Raw genomic sequence first — 15836 nt, forward strand, 5'->3', positions numbered from 1 at the left:
CAATTTGTTATCATTGGTCGTAGCCAACTGGGTGCTAGTATAAAGTAGCCTGTGAGAGTCGTCCAATCTTACGAGCTTGGTTGTCACTAAAAAGAACGGTAGTCCAGTATCTCTTTACATCGTCACATCCAATAAAATGATGATAAAATAGTGAACACTGATGATCTGTAACATCGGGTCGTCGCTGGCGTACTGTCTTACAACTACGGTGGAGGCAGCTGAGGAGGCGTGGCCGCTAGATGTTGGCCCCTAGCTGTCTCCACAATAGTTGTAAGACAGTACGCCAGCGACTACCCGACGTTACGGATCATCAGTGTTCACCATTTTATCATCAATTTATTGTATGTGACGATGTCATTTGCGCCTATAAATTTTACTTGGTTACTCTGTTAACTTCATGAAGACAGATATGTTTACTAAATAAATATTTGCGATCAGAGATTGTTGAGGTACTTAACAAAATTTCGTCACACTGGATCATTGTCACTTTCATAGTGACTATGTCATCCCTCATATATATCGTCGACTGACAACAAAGATACATGTCTGAGAAGTAATTCTGTATGATTGTGACTGGCTCAAAGAACTGACTGTATAACTAGCAGTAAAATGAAAACGAGACAGATGAAAAAAGTAAGTTAACTGTGTATTATTTAAAAAATAATCGCCATAAATGCTAGTACATTCATCCCATTGCCAATAACGTCATGGAAAAATATTTGCGGTTGCCTACGGGATGATGATTGTACTCAGGTGTGCACTTCTTCGTCCAAAGCTAACCGACGGCCACGAATGTTATTCATCTGAGCTCCAAAAATATGGAAATCGCATCGGCAGTGATCGGGACTGTACGGAAAGTGCATAAGGGCTTCCCAGCGAAACTTCTGCAGCGTGGTCGAAACAACCTTGGAAACATGGGGGTGGGCATTGTGCTGCAACAGAATGGTGTCGTTCGTCAACATCCATGGAAGTCTAGATTTGATATTCAACTTCAATTTCTGCGCGCGCCATCAAGTCGAAACGCCAAGGAATGTTCGTGGACGGCGTCATTGTCTTGCAGGATAATGCCAGCCCACATGTTGCCAAGGTTGTTTCGGCCACGGTGCACAAGTTTCGCTCGGAGCCCCTTATGCAGCCTCCATACATTCCAGATCTCTCTCCGTATGACTTCCATATTGCCGGCCGCGGTGGTCTAGCGGTTCGAGGTGCGCAGTCCGGAACCGCGCGACTGCTACGGTCGCAGGTTCGAATCCTGCCTCGGGCATGGATGTGTGTGATGTCCTTAGGTTAGTTAGGTTTAATTAGTTCTAAGTTCTAGGCGACTGATGACCTCAGAAGTTAAGTCGCATAGTGCTCAGAGCCATTTGAACCAACGACATTCGTGGCCGTCTAACTGCTTCGAAGGGGTCCTCGTCTGAGTACAATCATGGTTCCGTAAGCATCCGCAAACATTTTTCCATGAAGGCAGTGACCGTCTTGTCTCACAGTGCGATACGTCTGTTAACGGTTATGAGGATTACTTTTGAAATAATAAACAGCTTACTTACTTTTCCATTTGTTTTGTTTTCATTTGACTGCTACTTATATATGAATAAATTATCAGTAAGGCTAGCACAGCACTCTCTGATTGTTCACAGGCAATGCTGTTGCATACATAAAGGTACCGCCAAATGGCGTTTGTGATAGAAAGCAGAACGGCTTAGACTATTTCCATTTCGTGTTCTAGCTGTCAGCTCTCTTGAAAAATGGATAAACGCAAGGTAACGTCTACAAACAAGGGAAGAACACTGTAATATCGGAAGACAAGTTTGCTGGTGAACTTCTGCAGCGTGTTGGAAGGGATTGAGGAAAACTGGGTGCATCGCGAAGGAAACCACAATAGGAGACGCATGAGCGACGAATTCTAGACTATTGTTCCACTCGTGGATACATTATCAAGTAAGGAATAACAGATATCGAAGGACGACGCGCTGCCAGGATCGCAAGAGGTCGGTATAACCATACAAAAATATAACCCATGATGCCAGGGGAACTTCAATAGGAATCTTTGAAAGAAAGCGGACTCATTCCTCTAGATACCCTGTACGGTAAAATTCGAGAAACAGTAATCGAAGATGACTGTGGAGTAACACTACTACAGTCATCTTTCATTTCTCGTAGAGACCTTGTGAATAATGAAAGAGATTATGCCTCGTACAGAGGCGAACAACCAGAGTTTTTCCCCTGGCTTTATTCATGAATGAACGGGAAGGTGGCTACATAGTACCCTCCGGCTGCGCATTTTTCGGAGACTTCAGCAGTAAATACAGAGGTGTAAAGATAAGTTCAATCCAACACGTTGTCGGAAAAAAAAGACTGGAACCACAGCGGACTGAACAACAAGGGTGGGCAAGGAAATCGGTCACGTTCTTCCCAAACAAACCACCCTGGCAATCACATGAAGTGGTTGAGTGGAACCACAGATAACCTAAATCTGGGTGGCCGAACGGGGATTTGAACCCTGCTTATACAGAAAGCAAACGTATAGAAAGTGGGACAAAAGGAATTGTCACAGATTTGTTTGGCTCATGGGAGAACATCACGCAAAAGCTCCTTAAAACCACGAATTTACAGAGTCTTGGAAGACAGACGCCAACTATTTATCGAAACACTACTTACAAAATTTCAAGAAACAATATTTAGCAAAGACTCTAGAAATATACTACATCCCCTAAGCATCGCTCCAGTATGGAGCCAGAAGACGCGCACAAAGGCTTTTAAGAAATCATTCTTGCAGCGTTCCGTAAGCTATTGGAACTAGAAAAAAATATCCTACGTGTTACAGTGAAAGAGCCCCCTGCCACACACTTCATAGTGATCAGCGAAGTATAGATGTAGATGTGGAATTTCAGTCCAGAATCTCCTAACCTCTACACAACCTTGCTCTTCCTGAGGTTTCAAAACTAAAAACGAATAGAGCTGCTGAAAATATAAGATACAGACGTGCTAAAAAACGATATTTTTTTCTTTTTAGATCTTTCGTATTTTTGACATCAGCCACATACCACATGTAGTTGTTGCAATATATAAAGAGATCAAAATGTGTCTAGCAAACAGGGGATCTAAATTGCGTACCTTCAATCCTTACAAACGAATGGAAAAACTGGTAGAAGCCGACCTCGGGGATGATCAGTTTGGATTCCGTAGAAATGCTGGAACACGTGAGGCAGTACTGACCCTACGACTTATCTTAGTCAATAGATTAAGGAAAGGCAAACCTACTTATCTACCATTTGTAGAATTAGAGAAAGCTTTTGACAACGTTGACTGGAATACTCTCTTTCAAATTCTGAAGGTGGCAGGGGTCAAATACAGGGAGCGAAAGGTTATTTACAATTTTTACAGAAACCAGGTGGCAGTTGTAAGAGTCGAGGGACATGAAAGAGAAGCAGTGGTTGGGAAGGGAGTGAGACAGGGTAGTAGCCTCTCCCGGATGTTATTCAATCTGTATATTAAGCAAGCAATAAAGGAAACAAATGAAAAATTCGGAGTAAGTATTAAAATCCACGGAGAAGAAATAAAAACTTTGAGGTTCGCCGATGACATTGTAATTCTGTCAGAGACAGCAAAGGTCTTGGAAGATGCTGAGGGAATTAGATTAGGAAATGAGACACTTAAAGTAGTAAAGGAGTTTTGCTATTTGGGGAGCAATATAACTGATGACGGTCGAAGTAGAGAGGATATAAAATGTAGCCTGGCAATGGGAAGGAAAGCGTTTCTGAATAAGGGAAATTTGTTAACATCGAGTATAGATTTAAGTGTCAGGAAGTCGTTTCTGAAAGTATTTGTATGGAATGTAGCCATGTATGGAAGTGAAACATGGACGATAAATGGTTTGGACAAGAAGAGAATAGAAGCTTTCCAAATGTGGTGCTACAGAAGAATGCTGAAGATTTGGTGGGTAGATCACATAACTAATGAGGAGGTGTTCAATAGGATTGGGGAGAAGAGAAGTTTGTGGCACAACTTGACTAGAAGAAGGGATCGGTTGGCAGGACATGTTCTGAGGCATCAAGGAATCACCAATTTAGTATTGGAGGGCAGCATGGAGGGTAAAAATCGTAGAGGGAGGCCAAGAGGAGGGAGACCAAGAGAAGAATACACCAAGCAGATGCAGAAGGATGTAGGTTGCAATAGGTACTGGGAGATGAAGAAGCCTGCACAGGATAGAGTAGCATGGAGAGCTGCATCAAACCAGTCTCTGGACTGAAGACCACAATAACAACAACAACAACAACAACAACAAGAACATGAACTACGAGCACTTGCTCATTTTTGATGCTGCGTAGCACATCTCTTCTCCTGCAAGCTCAATGGAAGGGACATGTTTCACAGTAGCGACAGGAACAACTGCTAATAGCTGTTCAGGTATGCACTTTTGAGCCCATTTTTACTGGACTTTTTTCCTTGTTTTAGTCAATACTACCATCTCTACAAATATTGAAAGCAAATAGCCAAAAGTGGAAGAGATTCGTTTCTCAGTGTCGAAGATGAACTAGTGCTCACAGCTCTTGAGTATGCATTTTAGAGTCCACATGTAAGAGACTTTTTCGCTTTGAATGATCGTGCCTGTCATCGTATCACTGAATACTGACCATTCCTACCGGGGCACCCTGCAGAATACGATGAGAAGTTGAGAATAGGAATAAAATAACTCAGAGAAAGAACGGAGTTAAGTTTCGTGTATGACAATAGCTTTCAGCGTGAAAATATAAAAGTTTAGCCTTATGCTAAAGAAAAAAAGATGAAGAGTTTACACAAGACAGGCAAGGTACATATGAAACAAGAACTCACATTAAACAAAACAGGGCACAGTGTTTAAACGCAAAGACGGGGGAAATAAGGGGATACGTATGAGGAAGGTCGGCAGAAGTGATACTGAATCTTAACCCTTAAGACCATGTGACTAAAACTGTGCACATTAATATTCAGTGTGTATTAGCTGCACCAGAAATATTTTTCCTCAATGGAAATCTTAAGTACACATCTGTGAATGTTAAATTTTTTAATCATGCACAAGTACTCCCACCTATTGGTCATCACTGTAAAAACATCAGCAAGTGAATGTAGCAGTGCGCAACAGCTTGTGTGACCGCCAGAATTCACGGAAGCTGTTAGTTATACTTCACTGTATAATTGAATATTTTTATCGTTATTCTCCATGGTAATTATTGATTTATCAGTTTATTTATTACAACAGTAAATATTTCAAAATTTATTATTTTAATCCATAAAAAGAAGCGAAATGTTCTAAGTCTGTATTGAAAAAGGGTGCATTTATTTGTATAAATCATGCATCTAAAATCATTAAAAAATATCTAAGAACATTAAATCATAAAGAAAAATGTTCCTTCCCCAGAAAAAATTCAGGTCTGAAAGGGTTAAAGTATGTAAGAGACTTCTGATATTTGTCGGCGCCACAGTACAACTGCAATATTCGTAATCAGTAGCTAGCTATACATGGCACTTAATACATCAATGAATAGCTGCACGATTAGTCACGAGTTTGTTCAGCTGGCGTGAGAAAGTCACCGAAATGCACAAAACGTTTAACGAACTGCAGCGGGAGACGTTACTAGGTCTTGTCCATCGCGGAACGCCTTACTCACAGAATTCCGAGAGCCCACGTTCCTGAGTGAGTCAAGAAGCATACCAACACGTACGACACACATTTCACGCCATGACCACGAGGCCAAAATTACAGAAACTCGGGCTCATACAAAAGGTTACCTACAGTCTTTCTTCCAGTGTAGCATACGCGAACTGACTAAGTAGTAGGGGGATGGGGATGATACTGGTAAACCGCCCTCCGCCAGAAACTGAACGGTGGCTAGGAATTTTTCCCTCAATTCGTTTTCTGCGATATCAGCAGAACTGGGTAGCCAATCATCTTGACGATAAAACGGAAAATAAAGTATGCTTATCTCAGAAGGGAGGAAGGTTATGGGTTAACATTTCTTCGAGGTAAGACCCATAGAAAAAAAAATCAGAAGGTCATCATGGAGTATGTCGTGGTTGGAAAATGGGAATGGCTTTTCAGAGGAACCATCCTGGCATTTGGTGTAATTAATATGCTGCTGACGAGTGTGAACGAGACCCGAGTCATCTAGTCGGAGTAACTGCACGCGGTGGACGGGAAAAAATAAGTACGTGTTACATAGCGCGGGTCACATACCAGTGTACTTAGGATAAGACGATATAGTGATTGAAGAAAAGGAGAAGGCAGTGGAATATATCATACACAAATACAAACAACAACGTTTTCTTAAGCTAACGATAGCGCTGCGTCAAGTAAAGGCAAATGGCACACCGCATGCGACGAAACGAAAAACTGTACATTTAACGCAAAATGGAAAAATAATTTACACTGTACGGGACGTAAACCTCGTCCACTGACGGAAACAGTTTGGTAAAACCTTGTGGCCGCGCGATCAGAGGTGCCATGTCACGGATTGCGCGGCTACTCCCGCTGGAGGTTCGAGTCCTCCCTCCGGTGTGTGTGTGTGTGTGTGTGTGTGTGTGTGTGTGTGTGTGTGTGTGTGTGTGTGTGTGTTTTGTTCTTAGCTTAAGTTAATTTAAGTTGGCTTAAGTAGTGTGTAAGCCTCGGGACCGATGACCTCAGAAAAAATTTGGTCCCTTAGGAATTCGCACACATGTAAAACCTTTTCACATTGTTATGCTACAGAGACTACTTCTGATTCCATTCAGCGATGGAAAGCGGGAAGAGGAGCTGTAATTAAGCTAATATTATTCTCAATACTTGTACATTCGTAGGACTATTTTTAGATTCACTTGTGTCACCCATTCTACCCAGATGAAAAACAGTTCTGGATGTTCTCCTTGTGGACAGAACATTCCATCATTTTTCGGGTATCTATCCAAGACATCACCATTTTTCTGCGATAACTGGTGTCTAGCTTTGAGCGGTATGTTTTCTGATGATTTTCGTCACTTTTGTCACTCTACTAGAAACAAGTAATCCTGTAACGATTAACGATGCGCGAAGCATTAAACTGTCTGTTTTACTCATACACGATTAATGCAACCTCTTGATCGCAATACACCACGACATGCCAAACAATAATTTCGAAAACGAAGTGCAGTGTTTTAATTTCTTACCACAGAACGCAACATTTCAACTTGTTTTACACTCCGTTTTACACTCCACTTTGAACAAGGTACTTGTCCTATACGATTGTGCCATTGCAAGCCTCAGTGGGCACTTAAACCCACGACGACTGGGCAGTTAATCCCACGATGTCTTACTAATCCTGACTCCGCGGTTATTACACGTTTACGGTTGGTAGAGCGTTGCACCATGCTATGACATAGAACTTCTGTGGGATTTTTATTTGGTGGCGCGCTCTTGGAAAAACCACGACATGTGCGAAACGTCTGAGAAAGAACATCTTCGCCTCCTAGGTCTTTCATAAATAACATAAACAAGAATGGTCCTACCACAGGGTTACGCATAACCCGTGGAACTGCTGAGCGCTCTCTCTGTAGAGAGCAAGGTACTGCGCTCTCTCTGACAATCTCAGCTTTGCACAAACTTAGATAGATCCACGGGGAAAAATTACATTCCAATGAACCATCGTCGCGGTACTTGATTTCCGATGCGCCTACCAAATCCGACAGAAAACCCGAACGCGGCAGGCGCGATGTCAGCTGCGCTGCGACTTACCGTCCATGGTGCGTTTTCGCCGGCCGGCAGTGGCACGCCTTTCTGGACCGCGGAGAATATTCCCACTGCGCGCCGTGGCGGCAGCCCGCGACCGTGACGTCACTCACAGCCGGGCTGGGAGCGGCCCGCGTGGGTGCGTCACGCCGCAGCGGCCGGTATGCAGCGCAATGGCGAGGGGCGGTGCGCTGCCATTCATCCCGGCGCGCGCCCTGCCCCCCATCCCTACGTCGCTTTTCCATTCAATGCGACGGCGTCAGACTAGCGCTGGTTTCTAAGATTGCATCTCTCGTACCGAGGAGAAGACAGATTCCAAATACAATAAACGCAGTACAGGACTTTCCTTACAGGGATGGACTCGAATCCCATAGGAAATCCGGCCACATATATTCGAAAGAAGATAAACCAGGGTTTCCTGCCGCGCTAGTACCAACACATTTCCTTGACCTTACTGCTGAACACTCCACATCCTTTCCCAATGAAACGTTAATCGCTCCGCCCCCTCCTCCCCATGTTGTTGCGGTCTTCAGTCCTGAGACTGGTTTGATGCACCTCTCCATGCCACTCTATACTGTGCAAGCTTCTTCATATCCCAGTACCTACTGCAGCCTACATCCTTCTGAATCTGCTTAGTGTATTCATCTCTTGGTCTCCCTCTACGATTTTTACCCTCCACGCTGCCCTCCAATACTAAATTGGTGATCCATTGATGCCTCAGAACTTGTCCTACCAACCGATCCCTACTTCTAGTCAAGTTGTGCAACAAACTCCTCTTCTCCCCAATCCTATTCAACACTTCCTCATTAGTTATGTGATCTACCCATCTAATCTTCAGCATTCTTCTGTAGCACCACATTTGGAAAGCTTCTATTCTCTTCTTGTCCAAACTACTTATCGCCCACGTTTCACTTCCATACATGGCTACACTCCATACAAATAGTCTCAGAAACGACTTCCTGACACTTAAATCTATACTCGGTGTTGACAAATTTCTCTTCTTCAGAAACGCTTTCGTTGCCATTGATAGTCTACATTTTATATCCGCTCTACTTCGACCATCAGTTATTTTGCTCCCCAAATAGCAAAACTCCTTTACTACTTTAAGTGTCTCATTTCCTAAGCTAACTCCCTCAGCATCACCCGCCTTAATTCGACTACAATCCATCATCCTCGTTTTGCTTTTTTTGGTGTTCATTTTATATCCTCCTTTCAAGACACTGTCCATTCCGTTCAGCTGCTCTTCCAGGTCCTTTCCTGTCTCTGACTAAATTACAATGTCATCGGCGAACCTCAAAGTTTTTATTTCTTCTCCATGGATTTTAATACCTACTCCGAATTTTTCTTTTGTTTCCTTTACTGCTTGCTCAATATACAGATTGAATAACATCGGGGAGAGGCTGTCTCACTCCCTTCCCCACCACTGCTTCCCTTTCATGTCCCTCGACTCTTATAACTGCCATCTGGTTTCTATACAAATTGTAAATAGTCTTTCGCTCTCTGTATTTTACCCCTGCCACCTTCCGAATTTGAAAGAGAGTATTCCAGTCAACATTGTCAAAAGCTTTCTCCAAGTCTACAAACGCTAGAAACGCAGGGTTGCCTTTTCTTAACCTAGCTTCTAAGGTAAGTCGTAGGGTTAGTATTGCCTCACGTGTTTCAACATTTCTAAGGAATCCAAACTGATCTTCCCCGATGTCGGCTTTTGCGAGGTTTTTCCATTCGTCTGTAAGGAATTCGCGTTACTACAACGCCTGCTTTCTTTGGGAATGGAATTATTATATTCTTCTTGAAGTCTGAGGGTATTTCGCCTGTCTCATACATTTTGCTCAACAGATGGTAGATATTTGTCAGGACTGGCTCTCTCAAGGCTGATAGTAGTTCCAATGGAATGTTGTCTACTCCCGGGGCCTCTTTTCGACTTAGGTCTTTCAGTGCTTTATCAAATTCTTCACGCAGTATCGTATCTCCCATTCATCTTCATCTACATCCTCTTCCATTTCCATAATATTGTCCTCAAGTACATCGCCCTTGTATAGTCCCTCTATATACTCCTTCCGCCTTTCTGCTTTCCCTTCTTTGCTTAGAACTGGGTTTCCATCTGAGCTCTTGGTATTCATGCAAGTGGTTCTCTTTTCTCCAAAGGTCTCTTTAATTTTCCTGTAGGCAGTATCTACAGGGTGTTTCAAAAATGACCGGTATATTTGAAACGGCAATAAAAACTAAACGAGCAGCGATAGAAATACACCGTTTGTTGCAATATGCTTGGGACAACAGTACATTTTCAGGCGGACAAACTTTCGAAATTACAGTAGTTACAATTTTCAACAACAGATGGCGCTGCAAGTGATGTGAAGGATATAGAAGACAACGCTGTCTGTGGGTGCGCCATTCTGTACGTCGTCTTTCTGCTGTAAGCCTGTGCTGTTCACAACGTGCAAGTGTGCTGTGGACAACATAGTTTATTCCTTAGAACAGAGGATTTTTTCTGGTGTTGGAATTCCACCGCCTAGAACACAGTGTTGTTGCAACAAGAAGTTTTCAACGGAGGTTTAATGCAACCAAAGGACCGAAAAGCGATACAATAAAGGATCTGTTTGAAAAATTTCAACGGACTGGGAACGTGACGGATGAACGTGCTGGAAAGGTAGGGCGACCGCGTACGGAAAGCACAGAGGGCAACGCGCAGCTAGTGCAGCAGGTGATCCAACAGCGGCCTCGGGTTTCCGTTCGCCGTGTTGCAGCTGCGGTCCAAATGTCGCCAACGTCCACGTATCGTCTCATGCGCCAGAGTTTACACCTCTATCCATAGAAAATTCAAACACGGCAACCCCTCAGCGCCGCTACCATTGCTGCACGAGAGACATTCGCTAACGATATAGTGCACAGGATTGATGACGGCGATATGCATGTGGGCAACTGACGAAGCTTATTTTTACCTGGACGGCTTCGTCAATAAACAGACCCATGTTGCAGTCCCATCGTCCCTGCATCCTCAAAAAGTACTGGTCTGGGCCGCCATTTCTTCCAAAGGAATCATTGACCCATTTTTCAGATTCGAAACGATCACTGCATCACGCTATCTGGACATTCTTCGTGAATTTGTGGCGGTACAATCTGCCTTAGACGACACTGCGAACACCTCGTGGTTTACGCAAGATGGTGCCCGGCCGACGTCTTTAATTTCCTGAATAAATATTTCGATGATCGTGTGATTGCTTTGGGCTATCCGAAACATACAGGAGGCGGCGTGGATTGGCCTCCGTATTCGCCAAACATGAACCCCTGTGACTTCTTTCTGTGGGGACACTTGAAAGACCAGGTGTACCGCCAGAACCCAGAAACAATTGAACAGCTGAAGCAGTACATCTCATCTGCATGTCAAGCCATTCCGCCAAACACGTTGTCAAAGGTTTTGGGTAATTTCATTCAGAGACTACGCCATATTATTGCTACGCATGGTCGATATGTGGAAAATATCGTACTACAGAGTTTCCCAGACCGCAGCGCCATCTGTTGTAGACAATTGTAACTACTGTAATTTCGAAAGTTTGTCTGCCTGAAAATGTGCTGTTGTCCCAAGCATATTGCAACAAACGGTGCATTTCTATCGCTGCTCGTTTAGTTTGTATTGCCGTTTCAAATATACCGGTCATTTTTGAAACACCCTGTATCTTACATTTGTCCTCTAGCCATGCCTGCTTAGCCATTTAGCACTTCCTGTCGATCTCATTTTTGATATATGACTATGAAATTCGCGCAGAGATCCATCCATCCTTCCAGCTATAGGGGATGATGATTACTACTACTACTACTACTACTACTACTACTACTATTCTCCTTATCAGGACTCATCTTTGCCCCCCCCCCCCCCCAACCTCCTCTCCACTCGTTCCTCTTCCACATGCTTGGAGGTTGGATTGGCTCCCCTTGATCCCAAGACTTCAGTTACATTCTTTCCAAAACATTCTTCCTCAAACACTTCTCCTCACCTACCGTTCATTCCCTGTACCTTCAATAAAGCGAAATGCTCCGTTTTTAGAAAGGCTACCGTCAATTTACTGTATTAAAAAAATATACGTTTTATTTAACACCTTGAACGGACAAGCGTCTGTTTTTAACAACTTACAAAACATATACATACTTCATATTTATATAAAGAAACTATACAAAATAAAACCATCATTAACCCGAAGATTGGTTTGAACACCACAGTGTTGTACTAAGCACTAAGTGTTGCCCTGTAAAAGATGGTATGACACTGCATTCCTCTGACATACGTTAGGGAGCCCTACAGTTTCACGTAACTTTCCAACCACGGCGAAACGCGGCCTTTTTCACATTAACAAACAGTGACAGAAGTGATAAGCGATAGATAATAAAATCCTAGGCCTCTGGATTAGCAGTCTTGTATTTTACCAATGAGACATGGATTTTCCCCTTCCAACTAGAAATCTTTTACTCCAGAGCAATACAATAAATTATAATGTTGAACGAAAGCTGATGCGAAGCTTAACCATTATTACCACATCTTTCAAATTATTTACATTACACACGGAATTAATTAATCAAAAACGGGCAACAAAGTAGACACAAAACCAGGGTACCATTTGTATCCACAAAAATATAAAGTTGTTTCGAAAAAAACAAACAAAAGAAATTGATTTTAAAGTCTTCTTGCAGAAAATTTTCTGGTCGTAGGTTGTGTTCCAAAAATGAACAGCATAGAGACAGAAGTGATTACACTTTCTGCAGGACCTGACCATCGTTTTGTAGGACAATGCTCAAGCACGTACAGTGCAACCTGTTACTGATTTGTTTGACTGATGGGACTGCTGAGTGCTATACCACCTACTGCACTCTCCTGATTTAAGCCCTCGTGAGTTCAACTCGATTTCTAAACTGAAGGAAACACTTCACGGCATTCGCTTCAGAACTGCTACAAATTCGTCGGGCAATAGACCGCGCCGCTCGAACTGTCAACACAACTGGCACTGGTTAGAGTATCCTACGACTTCCACATCGCTGGCAACGGGTTATACACAATGCTGGTGTCTACTTTGAAGGTCAGTAAAACTTTGAAACACGTATCCATTTCGTACCAGCTGTAAATAAATAGTTGCCACTATTAAAGTTCCAATCCTCGTATTTCGTGTTTAAATAAGTAATTATAAGATGTCCACATGACAACATAACAGTGTAGGAACCATTAAATGGTCATTATATTTCTGTTAAAGTCGTAAATTCGAGAACGACGAACAACATCGTCGCTGCAAATAATGAAAGGACTGCTATCGACAATTATTAGACGTATGTTGACGTTTGCCCAGGCAGGGGATTCACAGAGTTAGAACCTTTCGTTCAGTTAGTAATTAGAGTTATACTAGTATAAGATTTGGTCACATAAGCAGGGAATTTCGCCAGCACTAACACTAAAAATGCGGCGTACACCAGTGCAAAGCGCTCTATGATTTTTTGCACTTGCGTCAAGTACTCTTGGCTACAGACCGATCATGTCCCGAACATGCACTGAGGTGACAAATGTCATGGGACAGCGATATGCAGATATACAGAAGGCAGTATTATCGCGTTCACAAGGTATAGAAGGCCAGTGCATTGACCGAGCTGTCATTTGTAGTCAGGTAATTCGTGTGAACAGGTTTCCGACGTGATCACGGCCGCACGAAAGGGATTAATAGACTCTGAACGCGGAATGGTAGTTGGAGGTAAGCACAGGGGACATTCCATATTTGAAATCGTTAGGGATATCAATATACCGAGATCCATAGTGTCAAGAATGTGCCGAGAATACCGAATTTCTGGCATTACCTCTCACCTCGGGAAACGTAGTGGTCGACGGCATTCATGTTCACTTAACGACCGAAAGCAGCGGCTTTTGCGGAGAGTTGTCAGTGCTAACAGACAAGCAACACTGCGTGAAATAGGCGCAGAAATCAGTGTGGGACGTACGACGAGCCTAAGCGTTAGGACAGTGTGGCGAAATGCGGCGTTCATCAGCAATGGCAGCAAACGACGCTAGTGCCTTTGCTAACAGCGCAACATTTCACGCAACGCTTCTCCTGGGCTCGTGACCATATCGGTTGGACCATAGACGACTGGAACACCGTGCTGATGGTAGAGTTCGAATGTGGCACACACCCCACGAAGCCGTGGACACAAGTTGTCAACAACGCACTGTGCAAACTGGTGGTGGCTCCATAATGGTGTAGGCTGTTTTCATGGAATGGACTGGGTCCTTTTATCCAACTGAATCAATCATCGACGGGAAATGGTTATGTGCGGCTACTTGGAGATCATTTGCAACCATTCATGGAGCTCATCTTCCCAAACAACGATGGATTTTTTATGGATGACAACGCGCCATGTCACCGAGCCACAATCTTCGTGATTTGTTTGAAGAGCATTCTGGACAATTCGAACGAATGATTTGGCCATCCAGATCACCCGAGATGAATCCCATCGAACATTTATTGGGACAAAATCGAGAGAGGTCAGTTCGTGCACAAAATCCTGCGCCGGCAACACTTTCGCAATTATGGAAGGCTATAGAGGCAACGTGGCTTAATATTTCTGCAGTGGACTTCCAACGACTTGTTAAGTCCATGCCACGTCGAGTTGGTGCACCGGGCAGGAAAAGGTCCGACACGATATTAGGAGATACAACACGCCTTTTGTCACATAAATGTATTCGCCACTAGAAAAAAAAGGTAACTCCGCGAAAACATTTATCTTTTACAGAAGCGTAGATGAATACATCGACCGCAAAAAAGAGCTTCTGGTCATCCAATCTTCCTCCCATCTCAAACTGTGACGTATCGATGGTGTAGAATACAACAGAAATAAAATTACAACAATTTCAGCACTGCATTGAGGTAGTACAATCCGTAACACAGAAAAGCTATTAAATCATTCAATGTCCCCACACCGAATACAACTAAAGGATTAACGATGATGGTCGGTGTGCCGGCCAGCCTGGATGTGTTTTTAGGTGGTTTCCCAACCGAATATGTGCGCAGGACCCGCCTCAATTACACGAATAGCAAACAGTGAGAAAACGTTCGCACATTTTCAAACGGACAACGCTACGTGCAGGCAACTAGGCTACACACATTACGGGTAAATGAGGGGGGGGGGGGGCAAGGGATGGCGACACGAAGGGCATCCGGTCATCCACTACCACTAACATCGTCAAATCTGACCCCGTGGAGGTACGGGATAAAGGTAAGGAAATAGAAGAAAAGGCTGTGTAATATGTCTGTAGAACTTCGCCAACGTGGTCTATGGTAGTAGTACACCGTACAACAAGAATCAAACCTTGCTACCCACAAACTCCAAAAGATAACCAACCGTACACACCAAGCTGCGTCACTTAATAGTCATCAGGCAGGACGTAACCATTCGGTCCATGCATAAGTTCGTAGCGTTTTACCATAAGTTGAATAAACACAACAGATATACATAACAGAGACTTCAGTCATCAATTATACATTTTCCTTCACGATTTACAACAGTCTCCCAACACTGGAATGACTTTTCGATTCCGCGACAGAAAAAATAACGTGGTTTCGAACCGAATAACTAAGCGAACCAAGATCGGAGCGCATTTTCATCCCGAAAGGAAGTTCCTTAATGGTTGTTCGATAGAGAGCGGAACAGGTGAAAATCTGAAGGCGCAAGATCAGGCGAATAAGGTGGGTACGGAATGACTTCCTAACTCAATTTCTGTAAAATGTTATCTCAGTCTAGCGGGCGTCATCGTAAAGCAGCATCACTTCATACAGTCTTCCTGGTCGCTGTTAATGGATTGCATCTGCAAGACGTCTGAGTTGTTTACAATAAAGGTCCGAGATGATGGTTACACTTCGGGGAAGCAATTCTTATAGTACACCACAGCGTCGCTGTCCCACCTGTCACATAACAATATCTTTTGTGGATGCGTGCAGGTCTTTGTACGGGGACTTCCTGCTTTGCTTGGGCTCAACTATTCCTTTCTTTTCCTTATGTTAGCATAAAGACATGATTTCTTTTCACCCGAAACGATACAGGATAAGAACGATAGGTGTTATTCACGAGCCAACTGACGATGAGCAAGCAGAGA

At 43.4% G+C, this 15836-nt stretch overlaps 1 protein-coding gene across 4 annotated transcripts in view; it reads right to left on the reverse strand.

The window, feature by feature from the left end:
- The window catches only part of LOC126271264 (paxillin-like), a 447630-nt gene that overhangs the window by 252544 nt on the left and 179250 nt on the right, over positions 1–15836 (reverse strand). Inside the window, exon 1 of one of the 4 annotated variants that reach the window (XM_049974140.1) lies at positions 7724–7887. The exons of 2 other annotated variants lie outside the window; for them this stretch is intronic. In XM_049974140.1, coding sequence (XP_049830097.1) covers positions 7724–7730 — 7 coding nt within the window. In that variant the 5' untranslated portion in view covers positions 7731–7887. Of the gene's footprint in view, positions 1–7723; positions 7888–15836 lie in introns of those variants that run through there. One more of the 4 variants, XM_049974143.1, reaches the window with a different exon arrangement.

The sequence above is a fragment of the Schistocerca gregaria genome, chromosome 1 (assembly GCF_023897955.1).
Source record: "Schistocerca gregaria isolate iqSchGreg1 chromosome 1, iqSchGreg1.2, whole genome shotgun sequence".
Taxonomy (NCBI): domain Eukaryota; kingdom Metazoa; phylum Arthropoda; class Insecta; order Orthoptera; family Acrididae; genus Schistocerca; species Schistocerca gregaria.